Genomic DNA, 22401 nt, shown 5'->3' on the forward strand with positions numbered 1-22401 from the left:
TTCCTGCAAATTAAGGACTTCTAAGGATATTTAAACAGAAAGATCTGATACTAGGTGGTAAATTATAATAAACTTTGCTCTTTTCATGCCAAAATAATGAAATATCTGATGTAACAGTTGATTTTATATCTCTATATAAGACAACTTAATGCAAACATGTTTCACTAGAATGTGTAAAGCCGTCAACAATCCACATTAACCACGACTCAACTGGTAGATAACCAAGTATTCATGGTATAAACATTATACATATTGGTAATGATAAAATGTGTATATGCCAAAGAGGGATATATGCAATAAGAACTGATTAGTCATCGTATCAACACACAACAAACAAAGAGGGAAAAACCACTTAACCAGGCCAAATATACCTATGTCAAAGCATTAGAATAAAGGTGCTTCCATGCTATTGAATAGATTGAGAATTCCATATCAGCAACTCATCTTCAAATTTGATGTAAAGAACTCAAAAATGTAACCACTTATGTGAATTACCAGAGTAAAGCAATGGAACAGGTAGTCAAGAGGTAATCATTTAAAAAAATTACTCTTGTATAAAATACATCAAGGCCAGGTAAACACTGACAGAAGTGATGCTCTAATAACTAGCTATGTGGAGCAACATCAAACACTTGCTCATAAATAAATAATACAGATGACACCCCATGGAATCAGTTTTAACATAATAGAAGTTCAATATGATTTAGACTGAGCGTTGAACTTGAATATAGAAAAAAAAAGAACAAGTTAGAAAATTTATGAAAAAATACATTTTGCTACTCCAGATATATTCTCTCATTAAGCAAAATACATGGTGACACCACAATGCCAATGCAGAAGATGATTGCTGTGAATATAACGCTGCACATGCTTCTTCTGCTTAGGTTATTTGGACATGAAATGCAGTAATTGTATCTTATCATTGTAGAAGTTGTTCCATTATATAGCCATCAATTCCAAACATGATACAACAGGCAGCATTGAATCTGGAACAAAGGAATAATCTTGGTGACATCAACTGAGTGAACTTGAGTAACATATAAGAATAAAACAAATCACCACTGGTATTCACATAACATGCATTTCAATTTAATGCACAATATATGCACTGCAGAACACCTTGGTAAGAGGACTATCCACTTAGAAAATAAAAAAAGCTAATCCATACAATATTATGGGCCAAATTCAGTACCAAAATATTCTTAAGCACTCCACTTATGAGGATCTGAATTCAAGATATTGCCCACCCTGTTCCTCTAAATGATGCAACAAGATGATGAGCCCAGGTATGAAGAAACATTTATGCACATTATTGAATAAGACACTCAAGTTTAATGCAATAGAAGCATAATTATAATAGCATCCAAAGTATATTGATCAAGAAACGATACTGAATTTCAAAGTGTCAGAATGACTTTAGCAAACACGATGGTAGTTCTCAAATCAGACAGTCACCAAAACAGCTTAACATAAGAGCAACCAGTGACTCCATTTAATTAATATTACTATGTACTAAGTATTTTGAAAACACTTTTTCAATGTAAAGAAGCAATTTGGATGCTATGGAAGTAATGAAAAATGGTATAACTGAAAAATTGTCCCAATATAAGCAAAGGCAATGTGAAAAAGAACTTGCAATAGATATAGTTTAATCTTACATTCAAGAAAACTTGTCAATTTGAGAAGCTACCTTATTTGATAGATGATAAGCATTAGCAAAGACTGCATGCTTATTTTACAACAAATGTGCTGATTTCTCAAAATATAATAGATGAATGAGAATGTTAACAAATAGTCATTTAAAAATATACACATGTAGTCATATCTCAGCAAAATACCAAGTCCAGGTGACATGTATGGAAGATAGGAAAGAAATGACTTACACCACCTAAAGACAATAAAATGAGGCATAATAGAAACAGACAAACTATGTACAAGAGATTTTAGAAGTCCATGACTCAGGGTAATATATATATAGGTGCTTATGACATGAATAAACACACAAATAAAGACATGCTCAAAATCTCCAGCTCATAAGACTGCATTTAGTCTTCAAAAAACACTTAACCTATCCTAAAAACAAGACCTTGGATTCATCCAGCCTTCGACTATGCCAAACATGAATTACACACAGGTGATTTTTTCCAAGGAAAACTATCGAGAAACCACTGGTCAATGATTTTGGTTTCAAACAAAAAATTTGCATCATTTCACATTTTAATATAGCATTGAAGTACTCTCTCAAAGAAGTAAACAAATAGGACTTTAACAATGAAAATAGCAATGAGGTACTTCTTCATTAATTACTAAAAAATCCTCTTTATTTTCTTCCTTTAGCCGCAGTAAGTTCAAATATTGTATCACAAAATGAAGGTAGTTTCAAAATCATTTGAATTGTCAATATCAGCAATGTTTTTGATTTGTAAATTAGTTCACAGACCCCAAGAATACAATGAAGCTATGAAGGGAAAGTAGAGATATCACTTGCTTGTGCATGCTTGCCACGTCTTACTTTGTACAAACGTGAACCAATAATTAAAGAGTATGTTTAATTACCACTTCCTTTTGATAATAATACTTCAGGCAGCGCCTGACACTGAGAACCTAAACTATTGAATGGACGATGAGGATACATAAATGCTTTGTTGATGCCATTCCCTAATAAATGCCCTGGCATCACTATCAATCCACCAGTTGTTTGTAAGAAACATTTCCAATGAACCCATTTATAAAGGGATCGATAGTACTTGTACAATCATATTTTTACAGCCTAGAGCTAATAGGTAATTGTCTCTCAGGCTGGTTAATAATCTAAACAGGACAGCCGTTAGCGCTACTTTTGAATAATTTCATAATTTAATCGTCATAAGTGTTCTATTGCAGGAAAACACAAGAGTCCATTAGGAAATAAACTTTTAATTCTGGGCTATGCACGATACAACGCATGGCGTAGTCCCGCCAACAACTGCCGGGCGTGCCCCGTCCTCACATGTCTTATCCTTGGGACAGGGCTACCACCCTGGATACAACAACTCCCCTCCACTAAAATAACCCTTTACAAACATGAAAATTAAATACATGAAAACATAAGATACATTACATAAGAAAATCATTCAAATATTTTGGTGGCTGCCTTTTTCGTGATGGGCGACTCAAGGGAGTAGAACAAGGCTTAGCCAATACAGGGCTTCTAGGCAAGGGTTCATGAGTATTCTCATGGGTAGCAGATCCTGGACTGTCTGACTCGGAAATATCATTTTGGGGAAGTGGGATTTTAGCAACCTCCTCGGTATTGACATTAGCAGGTGGGGTAAACTCATTTCTCTTATCTTCACAGGACACAATTCTTGGACGAAGGAATTGAAGGGAGACATTTTTTTTTAGTTTCCCATCACACAAGACATCAAAGGACTTGGCACTCACTTGCTTTACTATTGTCGCAGGTTTCCATTGTTTTACATTGTGTTTAACACCCTGTGTCCACACCGTATCACCCTCTTTCAATTCCGGTAATTTAGTGCTATGTTTGGAGGCCACCTTCTCATTACAGGAAGTCACCCGGTCTTCCACAATGCTCATTGGATTTAATAGGGACAACTTTGTTCTAAGCTTCCTCCCCAGGAATAACTCTGCAGGTTCTATCTTAGTTACAGTGTGTGGCGTCGTACGATAAGCCATTAGGAATTTGTTAATCCTACGCTGCAAGGACAATACTTCACATGATTTATCAAGCACCGATTTCTTTAGAGCCTGTTTTACATGCTGCACAGTTTTCTCTGCCTGACCATTTGCTCTTGGTAAGTATGGGGGAGAAAACAGATGTTTGGCACCCATACTAGTAAGAAACTCACTAATTTCTTGGGACTGAAAAGGTGGGCCATTATCGGAGACAAACACTTTAAACAACCCATATGCAGCTGTCATGGACTCAAGTTTTTCAATTACTGCAGAAGAACTTGTTTCCTTCATAATTGCAACAATCGGCCACTTAGAATAAGCATCTACCACAATAAGCAATGTCTTATTTTCTACATAACAAAAGTCGGCATGAACTCTCTCCCACTTAGATTTTGGCCATGCCCAAGGAGAAAATGGTATTTGAGGAAGTGAGTTTTGGACCTGTTGACATGGCTCACAAGAAGCTACCATAATTTCAATGTCCTGGTCAAGAGTGGGCCAATAGACATAACCACGAGCAAGTGCTTTCATTTTACTCATTCCTGGGTGTTGATCATGCAACAAATTTAAGACATCACGTTGTAGAGCTTTTGGGATACAAACTTTCGAACCATAGGTGACACACTGGTTATTAATAGAGAGTTCTAACTGTCTCTTAAAGTAAGGTTGTAACCGCAGATCATCACATTTAGAGGGCCAGCCATGCTGGATGTACATCCGTACTTTTAATAAATCAGGATCTTTTTCTGTGGCTAGCACAATCGACTGGGCATTCAAAGGTACACCTAATGTCTTAACTAAACATATTACATTTTCAGGAGACTCCACTGGTGTATCATCTGCCAATGGAAGTCTGCTTAAAACATCAGCATGAGGGATATTTATCCCTTTTTTATACACAATCTTAAATCTGTAGCCATGCAGTAATACTGCCCAACGCTGAAGACGTGCAGCAGCGAGGGGCTTGACACCAGTCTTTGACCCAAAAATTATTGTGAGAGAACTGTGGTCAGTAACCAGTTCAAATTCTCTCCCCCAAAGAAATTTGTTAAAATGGGTGACACCAAAAATTACTGCTGCAGCCTCTCTCTCCACTTGAGCATAATTGCGTTCGGTGGAGGTAAAAGTTTTTGAGGCAAAGCCCACTGGGCGCTCTTCCCCTGAAGGGAGAATGTGAGATAGAACTGCCCCAGCCCCAACTTGAGAGGCATCACAAGTTAGTCTAATAGGTAACTTAAGGGAATAAGGAATAAGTACCTGGCTACTACTAAGGGCTGTCTTACATTTTGCAAAGGCTTCCTTTTGTTCTTTACCCCAAGACCAAGGGAAATCTTTCTTCAATAGTTTATTTAAGGGTTCCATAAAAGTAGATGCATCTGGGAGGAATTTATAATAGAATTTGACAGCTCCTAGGAAACTACTCAACTCAGACACATTTGAAGGCGCACCCATATTCACAATAGCCTTAACCTTAGATTCTTCAACATGTAACCCATGAGAATCTAGCACATGACCTAAAAATATGACTCTGTTAACAAAAAATTCACACTTAGGTACGTTAATGACAATGTTATGTTGGGCCAATCGCCCTAATACCTGTTTTAAAACAGAGGAACAGTCACACCAATTTTCAGCATAAATAAGAATATCATCAAGATACACAAATAAGTTAGGAATACCCTGTAAGATTTTTTCAACGGTTTGCTGGAAAATAGCGGGCGCAGAAGCTATCCCATACAGCATTCTCTTTACTTTAAAACAACCTACATGGGTGCTCAAAGTTAATATAGATTGTGATTCTTTACCAACGGCTAACTGTAGATATGCCTGAGAAAGATCAATTTTACAGAAACACTCACCTTTTAGTAAAGACAAATCGTCTATCAGTGGTAGTGGGTAATGATCCATACTCAGACAACGGTTTACTGAACAACTGTAATCCCCACAGATTCTCACCTCGCCATTGGATTTCGGGACCACTACAATTGGAGTACCCCACTGTGTGTTGGTCGTGGGCTCCAAAATCCCTTGTTCAACCATTTTTTCCAACTCTTTTCTTACCTTGTCTCGCAATGGAATAGGCACTTGTCTATGAGATACAAAAACTGGTACAGAATCTGGTTTCAATACAATCTGGGCGACATAACCCTTGATTAGCCCAGGCTTTCCAGAGAATACAGAAGGGAACTCTTTCTTAAGATCCTCTAACACAGTTTTACCATTGGCAACCACATTTACAGCTTTCTTTGGGAAAAGACTGTACCAATTTATAGGAAGCACTTCTAGCCACGGAAGACCCATCAAGCAATGAAACTTCCCTTTGTGCACAACCAGAGGTAACACATATTCAATTCCTTCAAACATAACATTAACCTGACATTCGCCGAGTAATGATAAGGGGGCACTGGAACAATTGTATAACATAGAGGTGGGCGTCAACTTCAAGTGGCTTAAATGTTTCTTATAAATATCTTCTCCTACACAGGATGCATCTGCGGCCGAATCTATTTGCATAGTTACAGGTGCACCATTAATCTGAACAGTCAACGTGCGCCGATTTCGTTGGGTTCCCTGCACTTGATGCAACTGCAACAACCCCACATGCCTGTGGCAGTCTTCGTCACTAGATTCCTCTGGTGTCTGTTCTAGCACGGATTTTACCATCTTTTTCATTTTGAACTTATCTTTACTCTTTTGACGGCAGAATTTCACTGAATGCCCGTCCTTGCCACAATGGGTACACTTCAAAGGCTTGTCACATGAGTTAGCATAGTGAGGCCCTCCACAATTAAAACATTTCACAATGTTCTTTGGTGACAATGGCTTACAGTGAGGTTGAGATCTCTTATTAATTACCGAAACTGAGGCAGGACTATCCCCAGTGCTTTTGGCGTATTCCGCAGATCCTTCCATATAGCACGCTTTGGCCACGAATCTCTTAAAAGGAACATTTTCGCCAGCCAATTTAGTGGTTATTTCTTCACTATTAAGACCATACAGAAATTGGTCAATTAATCTATCTTCCATACTGTTCCCAAAATCACAGGTGGCAGCCAACTTCTTTAACGCCAGGGCATACTCCGAAAAACTTTCATTGGGTTCACGAACACGACGTTGAAAGATCAGCCTCTCAGCACGAAAGAAGCGCACCGGTGTAAATATGGTCTTAAGCTCCTCCACTAATTGTTCGTAAGTCAGCTGGTCCGGTGTGAGAGGGTGAAGATTCACAGCTAGCTTCTCCAATGCTGCCCCTCCTATGTGACCAATTAAGAAATCCTTCTTGCCGAGATCCTCAACAGGAGGACGTAATGTCCTCATATAGCTGTTTAGGCGCAGTAGGTAGGTCGAGATGCTCTCAACACTTTGATCAAAAACTCCTATACTCATATTTAGGCAATAGGTCCGTGAAGATACAGAATGGCACGTACCACAGGCGCGGTCGACCGATCAGTTTTTTTTTTCCCGAAACTCACGTAAAGCCTCAACCACACGACACATAACCCACGACAGTATCGGACTCCAAATATCCCGTCCTCGTCGCCAAATTGTTCTATTGCAGGAAAACACAAGAGTCCATTAGGAAATAAACTTTTAATTCTGGGCTATGCACGATACAACGCATGGCGTAGTCCCGCCAACAACTGCCGGGCGTGCCCCGTCCTCACATGTCTTATCCTTGGGACAGGGCTACCACCCTGGATACAACAATAAGAAGAGATAAGTGGGCAGTGAAACTTGTGCGTAGGTATGTGGGTGACAGCAAAGGACGATGGAATTGAAAATGCTACTCAAGATGAACAAAAGAAAACAAAGCCCAACAACCAGATGACTGATAGACAATAACCCAATTGAACGGTGCCACAATACTTCGTTATCACCAATAATAATACCGTTCATTACAATGCACTGACACTGATAACATCATAAACACACTCTCAGCAAATGCCAATAGTATGAATAACAGAACAACCTTAATACGTACATACCACACTCGATGGCTCTTCAACTTCAGCAAAGGAAAAGACTTTCAATTCAAGACCGGCAATCGAATATTAGAGGTCTCCTCTTGGTGTAATAGGCTTCGGACGATTCGCGACGCCGAAAATCGTCGGAACATCATTGGGCTTTTAATATTTTCCAGCCTCTCTTCCGAGCGGATTCAAATTTTGATTCGTATAAGTGCACCTGTGGTAAGGAAAACTCGCAGGAAAATGTTTTCATAATGATTAAATGGCTAAATAAATACATGCATGTAATATATGTTGACTATAATATTAATTAAGGAAGGTTTCGCGGCTTATATAAATCGCATTAATTACAAGGTGTAAAATCCAAAATGGATTCGAATGCAATTACCTACAAACATTCGTTACCAACAACATATAGTTCCAAAAGGGACATGAATATTACATGATTTCAGTAAGTCTTTAATGAAAACTGGTATCATTGATTGTATCACACGTAAAGTTCCTCACGATATTTCAAACGTGAAAGCACTTATATGTTACAGGTATAACTTTCAAGGACACTTACAAGTATAACTTTCACGCGACGAAATAATAACAACCTACCACATTCCATTGTGTGAATAAGTTGCGTATTCTAGTTTATTGTTTAAATTAATTAATTGAATGTAGCACGGGTTAATTGTATCAGTATTACGACACTATCAAAGTTTAAAAACCATTGACACAAATAACCTTAAACCTATACATGAAAAACTCTCAACAATAGCAGGAATTATTATGCACTCTTTTCTGTTTACATTACGTATACAACGTAAAACTGATTGGCAAAGGTATTAATCTTTGAAGTAAATCACAGCCTTTCATCAAATTATGCCGAAACTAAGTAAGAACTTGATCTTCATATGAATAATTACCCAATACATTGAATTACATCAACTTCTAACTCACCTCACAAATAGTGGAAGACGGCTACTGTTGCCACTCATCCATCCCCCACATTTGTAGCCATTTAGCCCTTACCTGAGGATTACAAGGAAAAACAAAAGCGCGGAACACATCCCTACAACTAATGGAACAGTTTGGTGCAGAAGAACCGCCCATCTCTCTTATTTATCAATTACAAAAATGTAAAAAACTGCACCAACTCGACGTTACGCCTATGCTACAACACAGGCCGCCATTAATGATGAGAGTGAAGATGGCAGACTGCGACGACTCAACTTCGTAGTTATTATATGGCAATATAGAGGACTCTGCATGGCGATGGATTGGGGCGTTCTGGCCAGCGCCCCGCGGCAACAAATGCAAACTTCTCGCGCTATTTTTGGGTGTTTTTCCTACATTTTCGATGTATGAGATTGAAAAAAACACTTTGGTTGATTAGACGTATAATTATAATTGAATGGGTATTTAATTTTTTCCTTCTTCCAATCTTTGGGAGGGGCGGCGTCATAGAGTCCTTATGGGCAAGCCGCCACTGCCCAATAGGAGTAGCCAATACGGTCACCACGTGGTCACACCCCTCCCCCAAACAACCAGATAAATTCCACAAAAATGCCGTTGATTCTTATGGGTATAAAAGGGACCGAATATTGGATAATCATTACGAATCACTCACTAATAGCCAACATTATTCACAGTATTTCTTCCTTCAGCAGCCATCACGGGCCCAATTTTGTCCATCTATGAAACCGTCTAGTCTGGTGCAAATCGACTTTATGGTTTCCGCCAAGGAATAGCGAATCTGAGTGTGAAGAAATTTTAAACGGAGTTCTAGCATTCATATCGACGGATCTATCGGATGGAGTACATTTCTATTCCATATCGACTGATTTGAATTTGAACGGTACTCAGTTGATATTAACGCTAGAACTCTGTCTGAAATTTCAATACGATAAGCGATAAAAGAAGAATTAATTTCTAAATTTAGATTTAGAAGAAAAGCAACAAATGTTTTTTTTAAACACTGCAAATAGCATTGGGTGAACCCCACGGAAGGGTCGATTTGAACGGCCGAGGAAAGGCCTGAGCCACCGCTTATGTCTCCCTCCTGCAATCGTTGGAACTATAGTGCATTCACACAACGATGGTAAAAACCTGTGCCGCCCTCTAGTGCTGACGTCAAAAGTGAACGAGAAATTGACGGTCAGCAAATCTGTTGAGGTATGCAACGTCAGGGGCGCAGCTAGGAATTAAGGCTAGGAGGGGTTTTAGGCGCAACTAATACTTACAGGTGTGGGGGTATTGCATACCCACCAGGGTAAGCAGGAGTTGCGGGGGCCCTCCTCTAGAAAATTTTGAAGAATAATTGTTCAAAATGGCGAGTTTTACGGCTTTCTGAGGGATATTTGATGAATCCTAACACTATTCTCTAAGTGATACTGATCCAAATAAGTAAAAATGGATTAAACTTAACAATTTCTCTGAGCTCTGGGGGGGCGGTGTTTATCCCCCAAACACCCCCCCCCCCTCGCTGCGCCACTGTGCAGGGTCATGATATTACTGTGTTCAACGTGTATTTAACGAATAATTTTTCTTCGGCCCATATTCTTCCTTCCTAGGACGACTCCATGAAAAAAATAGAGCTTCACGAGCTTTTCGTCTTTCTCTTGTCGCTTCCTCTTCCGTTACGAACTACGTTCCTTTGCGTCGGAAAATTGACGACGGACCTTTCGGCACGCGGCTTTCTTTTTTCTGCGAAGAAAATCTTCACCGTAAATGTGCGGCATTCGGCGCGAAAAGACTAGATATGAAGGCAAAGGGGAGATATGAAATGTAAAAAGCTTGATTTGATACGATTGTTTTCGCATAGTGAAGATTCCTGGAAGGAGTTGTGAGCAGAAAAAATGAGAGGACGGACTATTCCGAAGATAAAGATAACTTTGTGTTCGAATAAATGAGCTAACACAAAATATAAAGATTATTGACAACAGTAACTGATTTTACCCCTGTTTTTAGGTGTTACACTTAGTGGTATTTTGATTTGTTCGATGTAATAAAGAGAGTTACTTTCACCTTGAATTCATTTTCCTCTACCATTCTCAAATCCCCGTCGCTATCGTGAAATTGCTGTTAATCACAAAGTTGGTAATACATTTTGTTTGACTCAGAGCAGATATTTAAATGCAAGACAATATATGCTGTTCCTGCTTCTAATTACGGATAAATATCAACAGTTTAAATGAGACCAACAAAATGTAGAGTATGACATAACACTGGAATCATTTACAGTTTTTACCGATTTTACGGAGACAACTATGCACCAAGATAAATTGGGAATCCTTCAGAATATGAAATAAAATATAATTCATTTGAGTATGTATATATTTGCCATTATTTGATATTTTACCCGTGACACACTGCAGTCCAGTCACTTTATAGGAGAATAAGGCTGAGTCCTTGGAGATCAGGTACTCAGAACGAGTATTACTTCTTCTCATTTACAGCACCACACTGATAACACAGGCCAACAAAAAAAATTTGTTTGAAAACTTTTTTTACTTTAATAGCTGATATTTATAGATTTTTATGTGCCGAATCCAAACCTGACCTTAGTTTTTTGTATCACCCATAGTTTCCAAGAAATATGTATTTAATATTTAGTCTAATACCCCTATACGGTGTATAGGGAAATCAATGAAACACTGGGTTACATCATAAAATTGTTTGTATTTACTGTTCACTAAATCGTGATAAAATTGTTTGTATTTACTACAGCGTGATAATACAGGGTTCACTTGTCTACTGGAATTGGTGTGCATTTTCTTTTCCTTTTTTCCTTGAAGCTTCTTGTGTAGCTTTTTCCGCGATGAATCGCTTGCTGAACTTCTCGGTGAAGTACCAATAGTAATCCCCCATTATCTTCGTTCATTAGACCTACTTTTTCAATTTTATTATAACTATAAAAAAGCCTTTTAATTCTAAACATTTTGCTTGATTTCATAAATTTAACAGTAAAATGTGAATTAATGGTGGGTGATACAACTTTAAAACCACCATATTTGGATTCAGCAACTTTAAAAACTTAAGAATAAGGTATTTTCAGTAAATAAATTTCTTCATTGTTGGCCTGTGTAATCTAAGATTCCGCCACACTCGATACACACACTGTTCACAGTTCTCGCGAAATCTTGAACCTTCAGATTCGCAAGTCAGGTCGCGTCAAGAGAAATGAATTAAGAAAAAGAATCGCAAAGAAAGTGGAAGACAGACTGGCTATCAAAGCGTCTAAGTAAGCGCAAAGGTAGAAACCGGAGCCCTATTGAACACAGACTTTCTTTGTGGATTATGAAGCCTGTGGCTGACCTTTAACTCTCCCAGCTCCGTCATGGAAGTTGGGACAGCGTTCACCCCAATATCCACTACAGTGCACTGCGACGAATAGCTGGGTGAATTCAACAATAAGTTGAGAACACAACCGAAGATATACAGTACTGATTAAAAAGCCCTGCAACACAAACTCTTCCTTCCAAATTTAGTTACCAAAGGTTGGTAAAGAGTAAAGCATACTTATTCTGCTCTAAAAATTGCTCTTGTCGGGTTATATGCCAATTTTTCCTGGACAGGGGAAATTTCCAGATGCGCTATCAGTTCCGTGAGAGAAATGCGACGCTGATCCAAACCGATTGAATAAGGTTTCAAGTGAGAAGTGAGTTCAACTCCGTTGGCGAGATTCACTCAAGTACATATATTAAAGGATGCGGTACAAATAAAGATAAGTCAATTCTCTAAAAAAGCCATGCATCGAGTCGGAGGAAAAAGGGCCCCCAGTATTTTCATAAAAAGCATAACTGTTACGCAATTATCTTGAAGTTTCCAGAATACGTTGCATTGAATGTGAACAAAAGTTAATTGGCGATGAAATTTGAAATCTTTATCTATTTTTAACGCGATTTTAATTGCAGATACAAGCTAATAGTTAAAAAATATTCTATACGCCCTTTAATGCTCAATTCGAAAGCGTGAGTTTTAAACAAATGATATACGAGGGCCGTTTTTTTCAACCTCCGATAGGTCAGCAAAAGTACCGTACAAGCGACAGGCGGGTACTGCGCGGATAGGGCAACTGCGCGTCCTCCGCAACACACGCTCAAGTCATTTCTGACAGTAAGTTGTTGATTTATGCTTAGTATCAATCCCATTAACTACACTGCCTCAAAACTCGCCGTATGGCTTCAGCATTGACATATCTTGACTTTCATGCCGATAAAAGAGAATTTCTTTAATTCACTGTCGCTAGAGTTGGAAACATTACGTCCATTCCCAATCAAAAGAAAAGAAGAGACATGCTGACTTCTGAAAATGTTCTGACCCATGACAAAGACCGTCATCACAGCGTTGATCCAGCCCAATTTCCCCTTAAGCAATTTCAATGGGACATTTTCGATCACCCGCCGTGCAATGCCGACCTAGTGCCGTTTGACTTCCATTTTTACGTTGAAATGAAGATGTGGCTTGGAGGGAAGTGTTTTCAAACGGGCGATGAGCTTCAGGACAATGACAGCATTCATTGGAAGTCACAGGCGGCAACATTCAACGAAGAAGGTATGGTAAAACTTTTCTACAGCCACGACCAATTTCTCGATCGCCGAGACGATTATGTAGAAAGGACACCACAAGTGTACTCAAGATTTACCTATGAAATAATTTTTAATGAATCATTTCGTCTTCTGTTCATTCCCAATCGGAGCTTGAAAACAAAGACGCCCTTGAAGAAAAAAGAGAGGACACCTCCGGGAAATTGAGAGCGACAGTGGCGCAGCGATGGGGAGGTTTTGGGGGATAAAACCCCTCCCAGAGCTACGATAAATTTTTAAGTTAACTCCATTTCACTTAGTTGGATTAAAATAGTGTAAATATTAATAAAATATCCCTCAGAAGGCTGCAAAACTCACCATTTTGAACATTTATATGAACATTTTTCTGGGCCCGTACCCTCTGCTTACCCTGGTCAGTGGCGCAGCGAGGGGGGGGGGGTTTCGGGGGATAAACCCACCCAGAGCTCAGAGAAATTTTTAAGTTTAATCCATTTTACTTAATTGGATTGATATCACTAATAGAATAGTGTAAGGATTAATAAAATATACCTCAGAAGGTCGTAAAATCCACCATTTTGAACCATTCATCTTGAAATTCCGAAATTTATTAATCTCGCACCTACCGCTTATCCTGGTGGGTATTCTACACCCCCACACACCCCGGTATTAGTTGCACCTAAACCCTCCCTAGCCTTAATTCCTAGCTGCGCCCCTGACCCTGGTGGGTATTCCACACGCATTGTATTGCGCCTAAAACACCCCCTTAATTCCTAGCTGCGCCCTTGGAGAGCGATGCATCTTTTTAGAAAGAAATTTCTTTGAAGCATCCTAAATAAAATAATGTTATCTACTACAATAATAATTTTTGAAAATGTTTCTTCTCAAAGACAAAAAATAAAAATTCTTAAGATTCCAAAATCAATGCCATTGAGGAACAATGCAATTATTTTACTTTAACTGATGACATGAATTGGTTCCACCACGTCTTTGCGGAAAATTGTCTCTTTAATTCATTAAATATTTTCCTGGATGTGCGCTCCAACATTCCATATTAATTCCCAAGATCATTTCTTGATATTTCGCGTGGATTCTCTGAGCAAGGCAGCTCTGTCCACTTTCCCACCTCGAGACTCGGGCAGTTGATTCCTGAAAATCACTCCACCATGGAGATGCTTGAAGTAGGGCAGATTCTCTGAAATTAGGATGAAATTATGGAATAAGCAAACACCGTATTAATAATATATCTTTTCCGTGTACTTTAAAAGATCATAGAATTCTTTTGTAACCTAAATATGACCCTTCGCAGAAGGCACAGGTGAGGGAAAGGGTTGTATAAGCTTCAGAACCATGCTAAAACACATGGTGTGTTCCATAAGTAATGAGACCAAATTTTTCCTGACACAACGGTTCGTCGCAGGGTGTTCTAAGCTACTCGGCTAGTTCAGTTCAACAATGTTTATTTCGCGAGATTAACAATACGACACCTCCACTGCAAATACGCTCAAAAATCGTCCATCGAATCAAATCCGCTCATCTAGCAGCCCAACAATACGAATACGCTCAGCTTGCAGTGTCCGGAGCATAAACGCTCACCTCCAAGCTTGGAGAATAGGAGATAATTTTTTTCAATTCAAAGAAAACGAAAGGCATTGAATGCGATTCGTTACCCACCATTTGTGTATTCATAATATACAAATTATTTTGTTTTAGAAATACCGGTTTAGAGGAATGTTAATGGTCAATTTTAACCGCATTTGAAAAAGGCCAGATTGGCGCCCTTGCGATGCCACTCCACGTGACGTCACTGGGACCTAGTTTCTATACGAGTAGATAGGAGTTTTATATCGTCTGATATTACCAATGCATGCATGAGGCACAGAGCTCAGGGAAATATCTCTTAATAATCACCCATTAAAATTGCCGAAGGTCGGAAAGTTTCCTTCTTTTGATAAGGTATTTATAATCCTTATTTAAGCCAAGCGCTACCCGCTAGCAGGGTACTCTGCTACCTGCTAGTAGCCTGCATCGCAGCGGCACACATACCCTCGCCCCAAGGTCACCTCACACGGCGACATCGGGAAGCATAATGACGTCACATGGGGTTTTCCCAGCATTCATACTTAGCCGTCGCGTTTTCGCTAGGTTGAAAATTTTCACTTTTCATTTAATCGCGAAAAATAGAAATCGTCATTTAAAAATCTAAAAGTGTGAAATACGTACTCCAGGAGTAATAATATTTCGATTTAGGCAATAAAAAAGTAATAGGAAATCACCCTATTGTAAAAATTTAAACCCACCAGCAACGTGCTTTATGATTTCCTCTTCCGTCACGCTGTACCCTTGCTTGACGACGACGTACGCTGTCGCCGCTGAAGTGGTCGTGGGATGAGGAACTCCGACGACGCAAACACTCAGGATGGCCGGCAACTGAAGAATCACTCCCTCAATTTCTGCAGGTGAGACCTGAGGAGAAATTGAAATTACTCAACGTCTCTCCAGAAGCGAGAGATTTCAATAACTCCTCTGCACAAATGCTCAACAATCGCCCGTATCTAGGGCTACTATATGAGCCGATTTGATTCGGTGGGCAATTGTTGAGCGTTTGTGCAGTGAAAGTATCGATTTGAGATAGATAGTTGTAAGATTTGAACTTTCATTGGCATTCACAAGGCAATATGGTGACTAACGATCAGACACCTGAGTAACTACTCTAAACAAATACGGCCGTATTCATAGTTTCCATAGTAACCTACTAACGCCTAAGTAGCGTTCTAAGTAGTAGCATACTAGCACAACTGGATTCTCGCATACTAGCCAACATTCTAACCTAACTGTATTCATAACAGCCCCTCCCCGCTCAGTACTCAACCCATCCAAATCTTCTGTCTCCTTCATACCTCATCAAGAAGCCTCCTCACCCAACATGTCCAGCACTTCGTCGTTCCTCCTCCTCTCCATCCACTTCACTTTCTCCGTTCTCCTTCACACCCGCCTCCAGTCATCTCTCCTTCCTTAGTGTCCATTTTTGCATGCCAAATTCTAACACTCATCCCACGTCCCTTTTACCATCTCTTCCTCGGCCCATGCTTGCCCACCCAGATTCTCCGTCCGCCACCCTTACTTGCGTAGTTCGGGCCTTATACAGATTACAAATGAGTCGCTTATCCCTATAATCTAAGCCTATTTTCCTGAGAATATTCATTACTTTTCCCATTCCACTCTATCAAATGCTTTTTCAAAATCCACGAAGCAGGCATACACGTACCGGTTATATTTTAGGTTCCTCTCCACCAGGCACCTCATTATCGCTTTAGTTATTTGTACTCTAACCGATTAGATTTTGTTAAAACTATCAATAAATTGGCCCAGTGACTTTTCTGGGTATTTTTCTCATCCTTGAGAGCCATGATGCAGCCGCAAACCAGTGGCGCAGCTAGGGGGGGTTTTGGGGGATAAACCCCCCCCCCCCCCCCCAAGAGCTCAGAGAAATTTTTAAGTTTAACCCATTTTACTTAATTGGTTTGATTTTACTAATAGAATAGTGTAAGGATGAATAAAATATCCCTCAGAAAGCCGTAAAATCCACCATTTTGAACCATTTATCTTTAAAATTCCGCAATTTGTTAAACTCGCACCTACCGCTTATCCTGGTGGGTATTCCATACCCCCACACACCCCGGTGTTAGTTGCACCAAACCCCGCCCCCCCCCCCAGCCTTCATTCCTAGCTGCGCCCCTGCTGTAACCTACAAGCTTTCTCAATGATTTTTGCGAGTCTGTGCTTTTTTGGGAAAGAAAACCTGGTATAGCTGTAATATCGAAATACCGGCCACCACGTGTTACAGTGCCCGACGTTCTTGCGGAATGTTTACCAATAGAATTAAGATTCATTCTCAATTTAGTAAGATAAACACAACGACCCGGCCACGCCGATTTGAGTAGCGAACTGCGTCAGGCCCGCGACTTCTTTCACTATGAAATTATAATTTATATTTACCGAGAACACTAAGTGCTTGAATATCATGTTCAGCCTGTCAGTGATGTACAGATGTCCATCTTCATCGAAAAAGCCCAAGTCTCCGGTGTCGAACCAACCACGCTCATCGCGCGCTGAACTGTAACCCTGAATGAGAGAGAAATAGAGAATTATTTTTCCACATGCGGTCACTCGTAAACCCACCAGTTCACCACATACAATTAAAAAAAGGGTTAGCCTTTCCCCCTTCCCTCAAAAAATTCCGGCGTTGCCAATTCAGTGGAGGCAATCAGCGTAAATATGATCACTTTTCGTAAAATCTTTATTTCTCATCGTAGAACCTCGATCAAAAGACGCATTTAATCGCAATGATTATGATAGGGGTATTTATTTACCTCTGAGAATATTGATAATGATAATAATGTTTATTGTTCGTCACAAATATAAATTTTAAGAATTACATGGCTACAGGAATATAGGTACCCCTGTGGAGTATTGGAATTAGTAAAGTAAAAATGTAATACGACAGGTCATATCGGCAGCGGTTACCTCATGCTGTGACGACCGTCTCCCGAGGACCCGGATTATCTCTAAGAGCTCGAGAAATGGTTGGAAAAAGGGTCGCGCTTCGGTCAAGTATACCTGGATATTTCTTGACCCCACAAAGCTACCACTAACAAAAAATAATAATCTCATTGGAAACCTCAACCCTCCATATTGTTTTTGACATCTAACTTTTCCTATCATTTTTACGAAAAATGAATCGAAAAAGAATATTTTACCCCCGATTTGTGCGATCAAGAACAAACATTTTTCCAACTTTAATTGGGTGAAACGTTCGATAACAGCAGATTTAACACCTAAAACCACCGGTTTTCAGACTGTGAGTAAGTTATCCGTTTGAATGAGCGTAATGATCGGATAATCATATCTCTGCCATTGCATAGAATGTGCCTCCATCTCCAAATCAAGCCGACATCTTATTAATTATACATTCTTTAAAAAAATTGAGCCGATGTCGGTGATAGTATTCCACCTTGGAGAAGGTAAATATTTGATGTGGGAGGAAATATTAACAAGAAAATAGGGTAGTTTCCTTCATCAAAGAAAACGAAAGGCATTGATTGCGATTCGCTACGCACTATTAGTGCATTCATTTTACACAAATTATTTGGTTTTAGAAATCCCAGTTCAGACGAATGGCAATGGTCAATTTTAACCGCATTTGAAAGAGGCCAGATTGGCGCCCACGCGATGCCACTCCACGTGATGTCACAGGAACCTAGTTTCTATACGAGTAGATAGGAGTTTTACATCGTCTGAGATTACCAATGCATGCATGAGTCACAGAGCTCAGGGAAACATCTCTTAATAATCACTTATTAAAATTGTCTAAGGTCGGAAAGTTTCCTTCGTCTGATAGGGTATTAATAATCCTTATTTAAGCCAAGCACTACCTGCTAGCAGGGTACTCTGCAACCTGCTAGCAGCCCGTATCTTATCAGCGCTCAAAGCCTCGCCCCAAGGTCACCTAACTCGGCGACAGCGAGAACCAGAACGACGACACACGGGCTTTTCCCAGCATTCATACGTAGCCGTCGCGGTTTCGCGAACTTGAAATTTTTCACTTTTCATTTAATCGCGAAAAATAGATATCTTCATTAAAAAATATAAAAGCGTGAAATACGTTCTCCAGGAGAAATAATCTTTCGATTTAAGCGATAAAAAAATAATAGGAAACCACCCTATAATAGATTCTTTACGAAATTGAGCCGGTGTCGGTGAGAGATTTCCACCTTGGAGATGATACATATTTGATGTGGGAGGAGTTACTAATACCTTTTCCGCCGAAGAATCCACGTATCCTTTCATAATGCAAGGTCCTCTCACCAATATCTTTCCTGCTTTGCCTCTTTCAACAATATTTCCACTCTCAACATCTGTAACCTGAAAAAAGAGGGACACAAAAATGTGGTAATCGTGTAACCAAGTTATCAACGTAAAATAAAATGAAAATTAAAACGATTAAAGTAAATACTGGAAATTGTACGCAAAATAATTTTTCTATCATTTGTTTTTTATTCATTTTGGATGCATGCATAATTTATTATAATAATAAGAACGTTTTATTTAATATTCACGTGATAATGATGCTTTGCCTTTTCGTTAAATAATGTCCAAAGACCACAATAACAAGCCTAAAACCACTGTCAAATACGATAGAAGTAGTTCATTAAGAATAAACCAGGAATTTCTTTTCTACAGATGTGTGGCACAAGACTTCAAAGTAAGTGGAAAGGAAGACAAGCAGATCGAAAGATTATAAAATTCAGTGGGAGAGAAGGCAAGAGTTTAAGGAATCGTGTGAGAATAAAGAAGAGGCTTATAAATCATCCAAACTGTGGTAAGAGTTCCACGGCATTTCGACTTTGTTATACTCAGTAATGATCTATCGTGGAATAAACATATTCGAGAAATGACCGGTCAAGCTAATCGTAAAATGGGTTTTGTTAAAAAAATACTAGGAAAGTGCGACGACTAAGTGAGAGAAATTAGCTACTTTTCCCTCGTTAGACCACATTTAGAATACGCTGCCAGCATTTGGGACCCTCATGAAAAAGGCTTAATGACAGAGTTAGAACGCGTGCAAAGAAGAGCTGCCAGGTACGTGAAAGGTCGTTACGATAGTCTTGTTACTGTAAATGACCTCTTAGATAAACTCGGATGGGAATCTCTGTCGGACGTTAGATTGAAAATTAGACTAAACCTTTTAGATAAATTCAAGAGCAATGTCTTTTCTAACGAAGTTAACCATATCTTACGGACGCCAACATACTACGGAAGATCAGATCATATAAATAAAATAAGAGAGATAGATTGTAGAACAGACAGATGCAGAATGTCTTTTTTTCCACGATCAATAAGAGATTATAACGGCAGCGATAGAACTCATAATTGGATTGCATGACTTGTAGTGTAGCCTAATAACCTATGTAAAACTTAATGCATGTATCTTAATTTTATTATTATTTCTAACAGCATATGTTGGTATAATTTGTTAGTATGCGTGACGTTTTTTGTACAACGTGGTGTGCATGTGGGAGTCCAATTGCATGCTGCATGCTTGTGATTGATCACCCCCTGCCAAACACCCTAGAGGTGGCTCGCAGGGTATTATGTAGATGTACATTTTGCGGAAAAGAGTGCATTTTAATTATAATATCAGGTACAATTTCCTCTTGATTTCGAGATAAACCTCGTATTATTTAAACGACGCCAAATAGATGCCTAATATAAATACCTAAATCATACGATTGAAGAGACTTTAAGTGAAAATAAACCTTGAGATACCAGAAATTTTTACGAACCTTGGCTTCCGCGAAAGGGATTAGCATGCCATTGGACACGTACTCGTCTGAAAAATAATATTGTAGGAAATTAAATTACTCCTCGATCAACTTTTACCACTAGGCCATTGGCAAATAAATAAATTCCAAAGAGGATTCCTATGAACAACATGTACATTTCGGGGGATTAATTTGAGGGTGAGATGATATCGCCCAAAAATTTCAAGGGGATTTAAACCACTTCACCCTTCACCGCCTCAAGCTATAGTCTTGGTTTATCAGTGTTATGAGCAATTGCAATATGCCCTGGCTAAAATTTCCTGATCATTGTTTACAACTATGCTGATTTTTTTCATCTGATCAGTAAAACGTTTTAGTCGTAGAAAAAATTCCTTTTCAATATTTAAAGCACCTTTACTCCGAAACGAGTGTGCCCTGAAGAGACTGATGAACAAAAGCATCGACAATAGGGTAGTTTCCTTCATCAAAGAAAACGAAAGGCATTGATTGCGATTCCTTGCCCACCGTTAGTGTATTCATAATATACAAATTACTTGGTTTTAGAAATCCTAGTTTCGACGAATGGCAATGGTCAATTTTAACCGCATTTGAAGAAGGTGAGATTGGCGCCCAAGCGATACCACTCCACGTGACGTCACAGGGATCTAGTTTCTATACGAGTAGATAGGAGTTTTACATCGTCTGAGATTACCAATGCATTAGTGAGGCACAGAACTCAGGGAAACATGTCTTAATAATCACCTATTAAAACTGCCTACGGTCGGAAAGTTTCCTTCGTTTGATAAGGTATTAATAATCCTTATTTAAGCCAAGCGCTACCTGCTAGCAGCCTATATCGCAGCGAATCACATATCCTAACCCCAAGGTCACCTCAAACGGCGACAGCGCGAACCAGAATGACATCAGACGGGCTTTTCCCAGCATTTCTTAGCCGTCGCGTTTTTGTGCGCTTGAAAATTTTCACTTTTCATTAAATCGCGAAAAATAGATATCGTCATTAAAAAATCTAAAAGCGTAAAATGCGTACTCCAGGAGTAATAATCTTTCAATTTAGGCAGTAAAAAATGATAGGAAGCCACCCTATTTTCTAGGATTAAAGATGACACGGTAGAGAGAGGTCTGAAACATTTTTCTTTACATAAAGGATTACACATTAAAGTACATACTCGCAATTTCAATTTAAAATTTCACCCAGCATCACAAGAACAAAACTGAAAGTATGCCATGAATGAGCTATGAACACGTCACTCGCCTCCAACCTTTGAGATGGCGCAAACGTTAATATCACGTTAATTAGATTTAATGATTTTTGGTGGCGATTTCTTAAAACATTAATATCACCTTAATATGTACATGAATTAGCCATTAATTTGATTTGGCAACTTTTGGAAAGCGAGCTAAGTGAAAATTCCTCATAAAATTTATAAAGTTGCAAAAATAATCGATAGACCTCAGATGTCATCTGATGGGGTAGTAGCTAAAGACATTTAATTTATAAAATACTCGTATTACACATAACCAATGTTTTAAACCTCAAAAGGTCCATCATCGCCATCTTCCTAAATATGAAAATTCCAAATGCCATCCGCGTTTGCAATAGGGTGGTTTCCTATTATTTTTTTATTGCCTAAATCGAAAGATTATTACTCCTGGAGTGCGCATTTCACGCTTTTAGATTTTTTAATGACGATATCTATTTTTCGCGATTAAATTAAAAGTGAAAATTATCAATTGTGCAAAAACGCGACGGCTAAGTATGAATGCCGGGAAAAGCCCGTGTGACGTCATTCTGGTTCCCGTTCCCGCTGAGGACAAGTGAGGTGACCTTGGGGCGAGGACATGTGCTCCTCTGCGATACAGGTTGCTAGCAGGTAG

At 39.1% G+C, this 22401-nt stretch overlaps 1 protein-coding gene across 2 annotated transcripts in view; it reads right to left on the reverse strand.

The window, feature by feature from the left end:
• Positions 1 to 14029: 14029 nt before the first annotated feature.
• The window catches only part of LOC124162165 (4-coumarate--CoA ligase 3-like), a 29356-nt gene continuing 20984 nt past the window's right edge, over positions 14030 to 22401 (reverse strand). The window contains exons 10-14 of one of the 2 annotated variants that reach the window (XM_046538582.1): positions 20527 to 20573; positions 18998 to 19105; positions 17180 to 17305; positions 15481 to 15646; positions 14030 to 14375 (exon numbers count right to left, since the gene is read on the reverse strand). In XM_046538582.1, coding sequence (XP_046394538.1) covers positions 14248 to 14375; positions 15481 to 15646; positions 17180 to 17305; positions 18998 to 19105; positions 20527 to 20573 — 575 coding nt within the window. In that variant the 3' untranslated portion in view covers positions 14030 to 14247. The remainder of the gene's footprint in view (positions 14376 to 15480; positions 15647 to 17179; positions 17306 to 18997; positions 19106 to 20526; positions 20574 to 22401) is intronic. The other variant, XM_046538583.1, reaches the window with a different exon arrangement.

Source organism: Ischnura elegans, chromosome 7 (assembly GCF_921293095.1).
Source record: "Ischnura elegans chromosome 7, ioIscEleg1.1, whole genome shotgun sequence".
Taxonomy (NCBI): domain Eukaryota; kingdom Metazoa; phylum Arthropoda; class Insecta; order Odonata; family Coenagrionidae; genus Ischnura; species Ischnura elegans.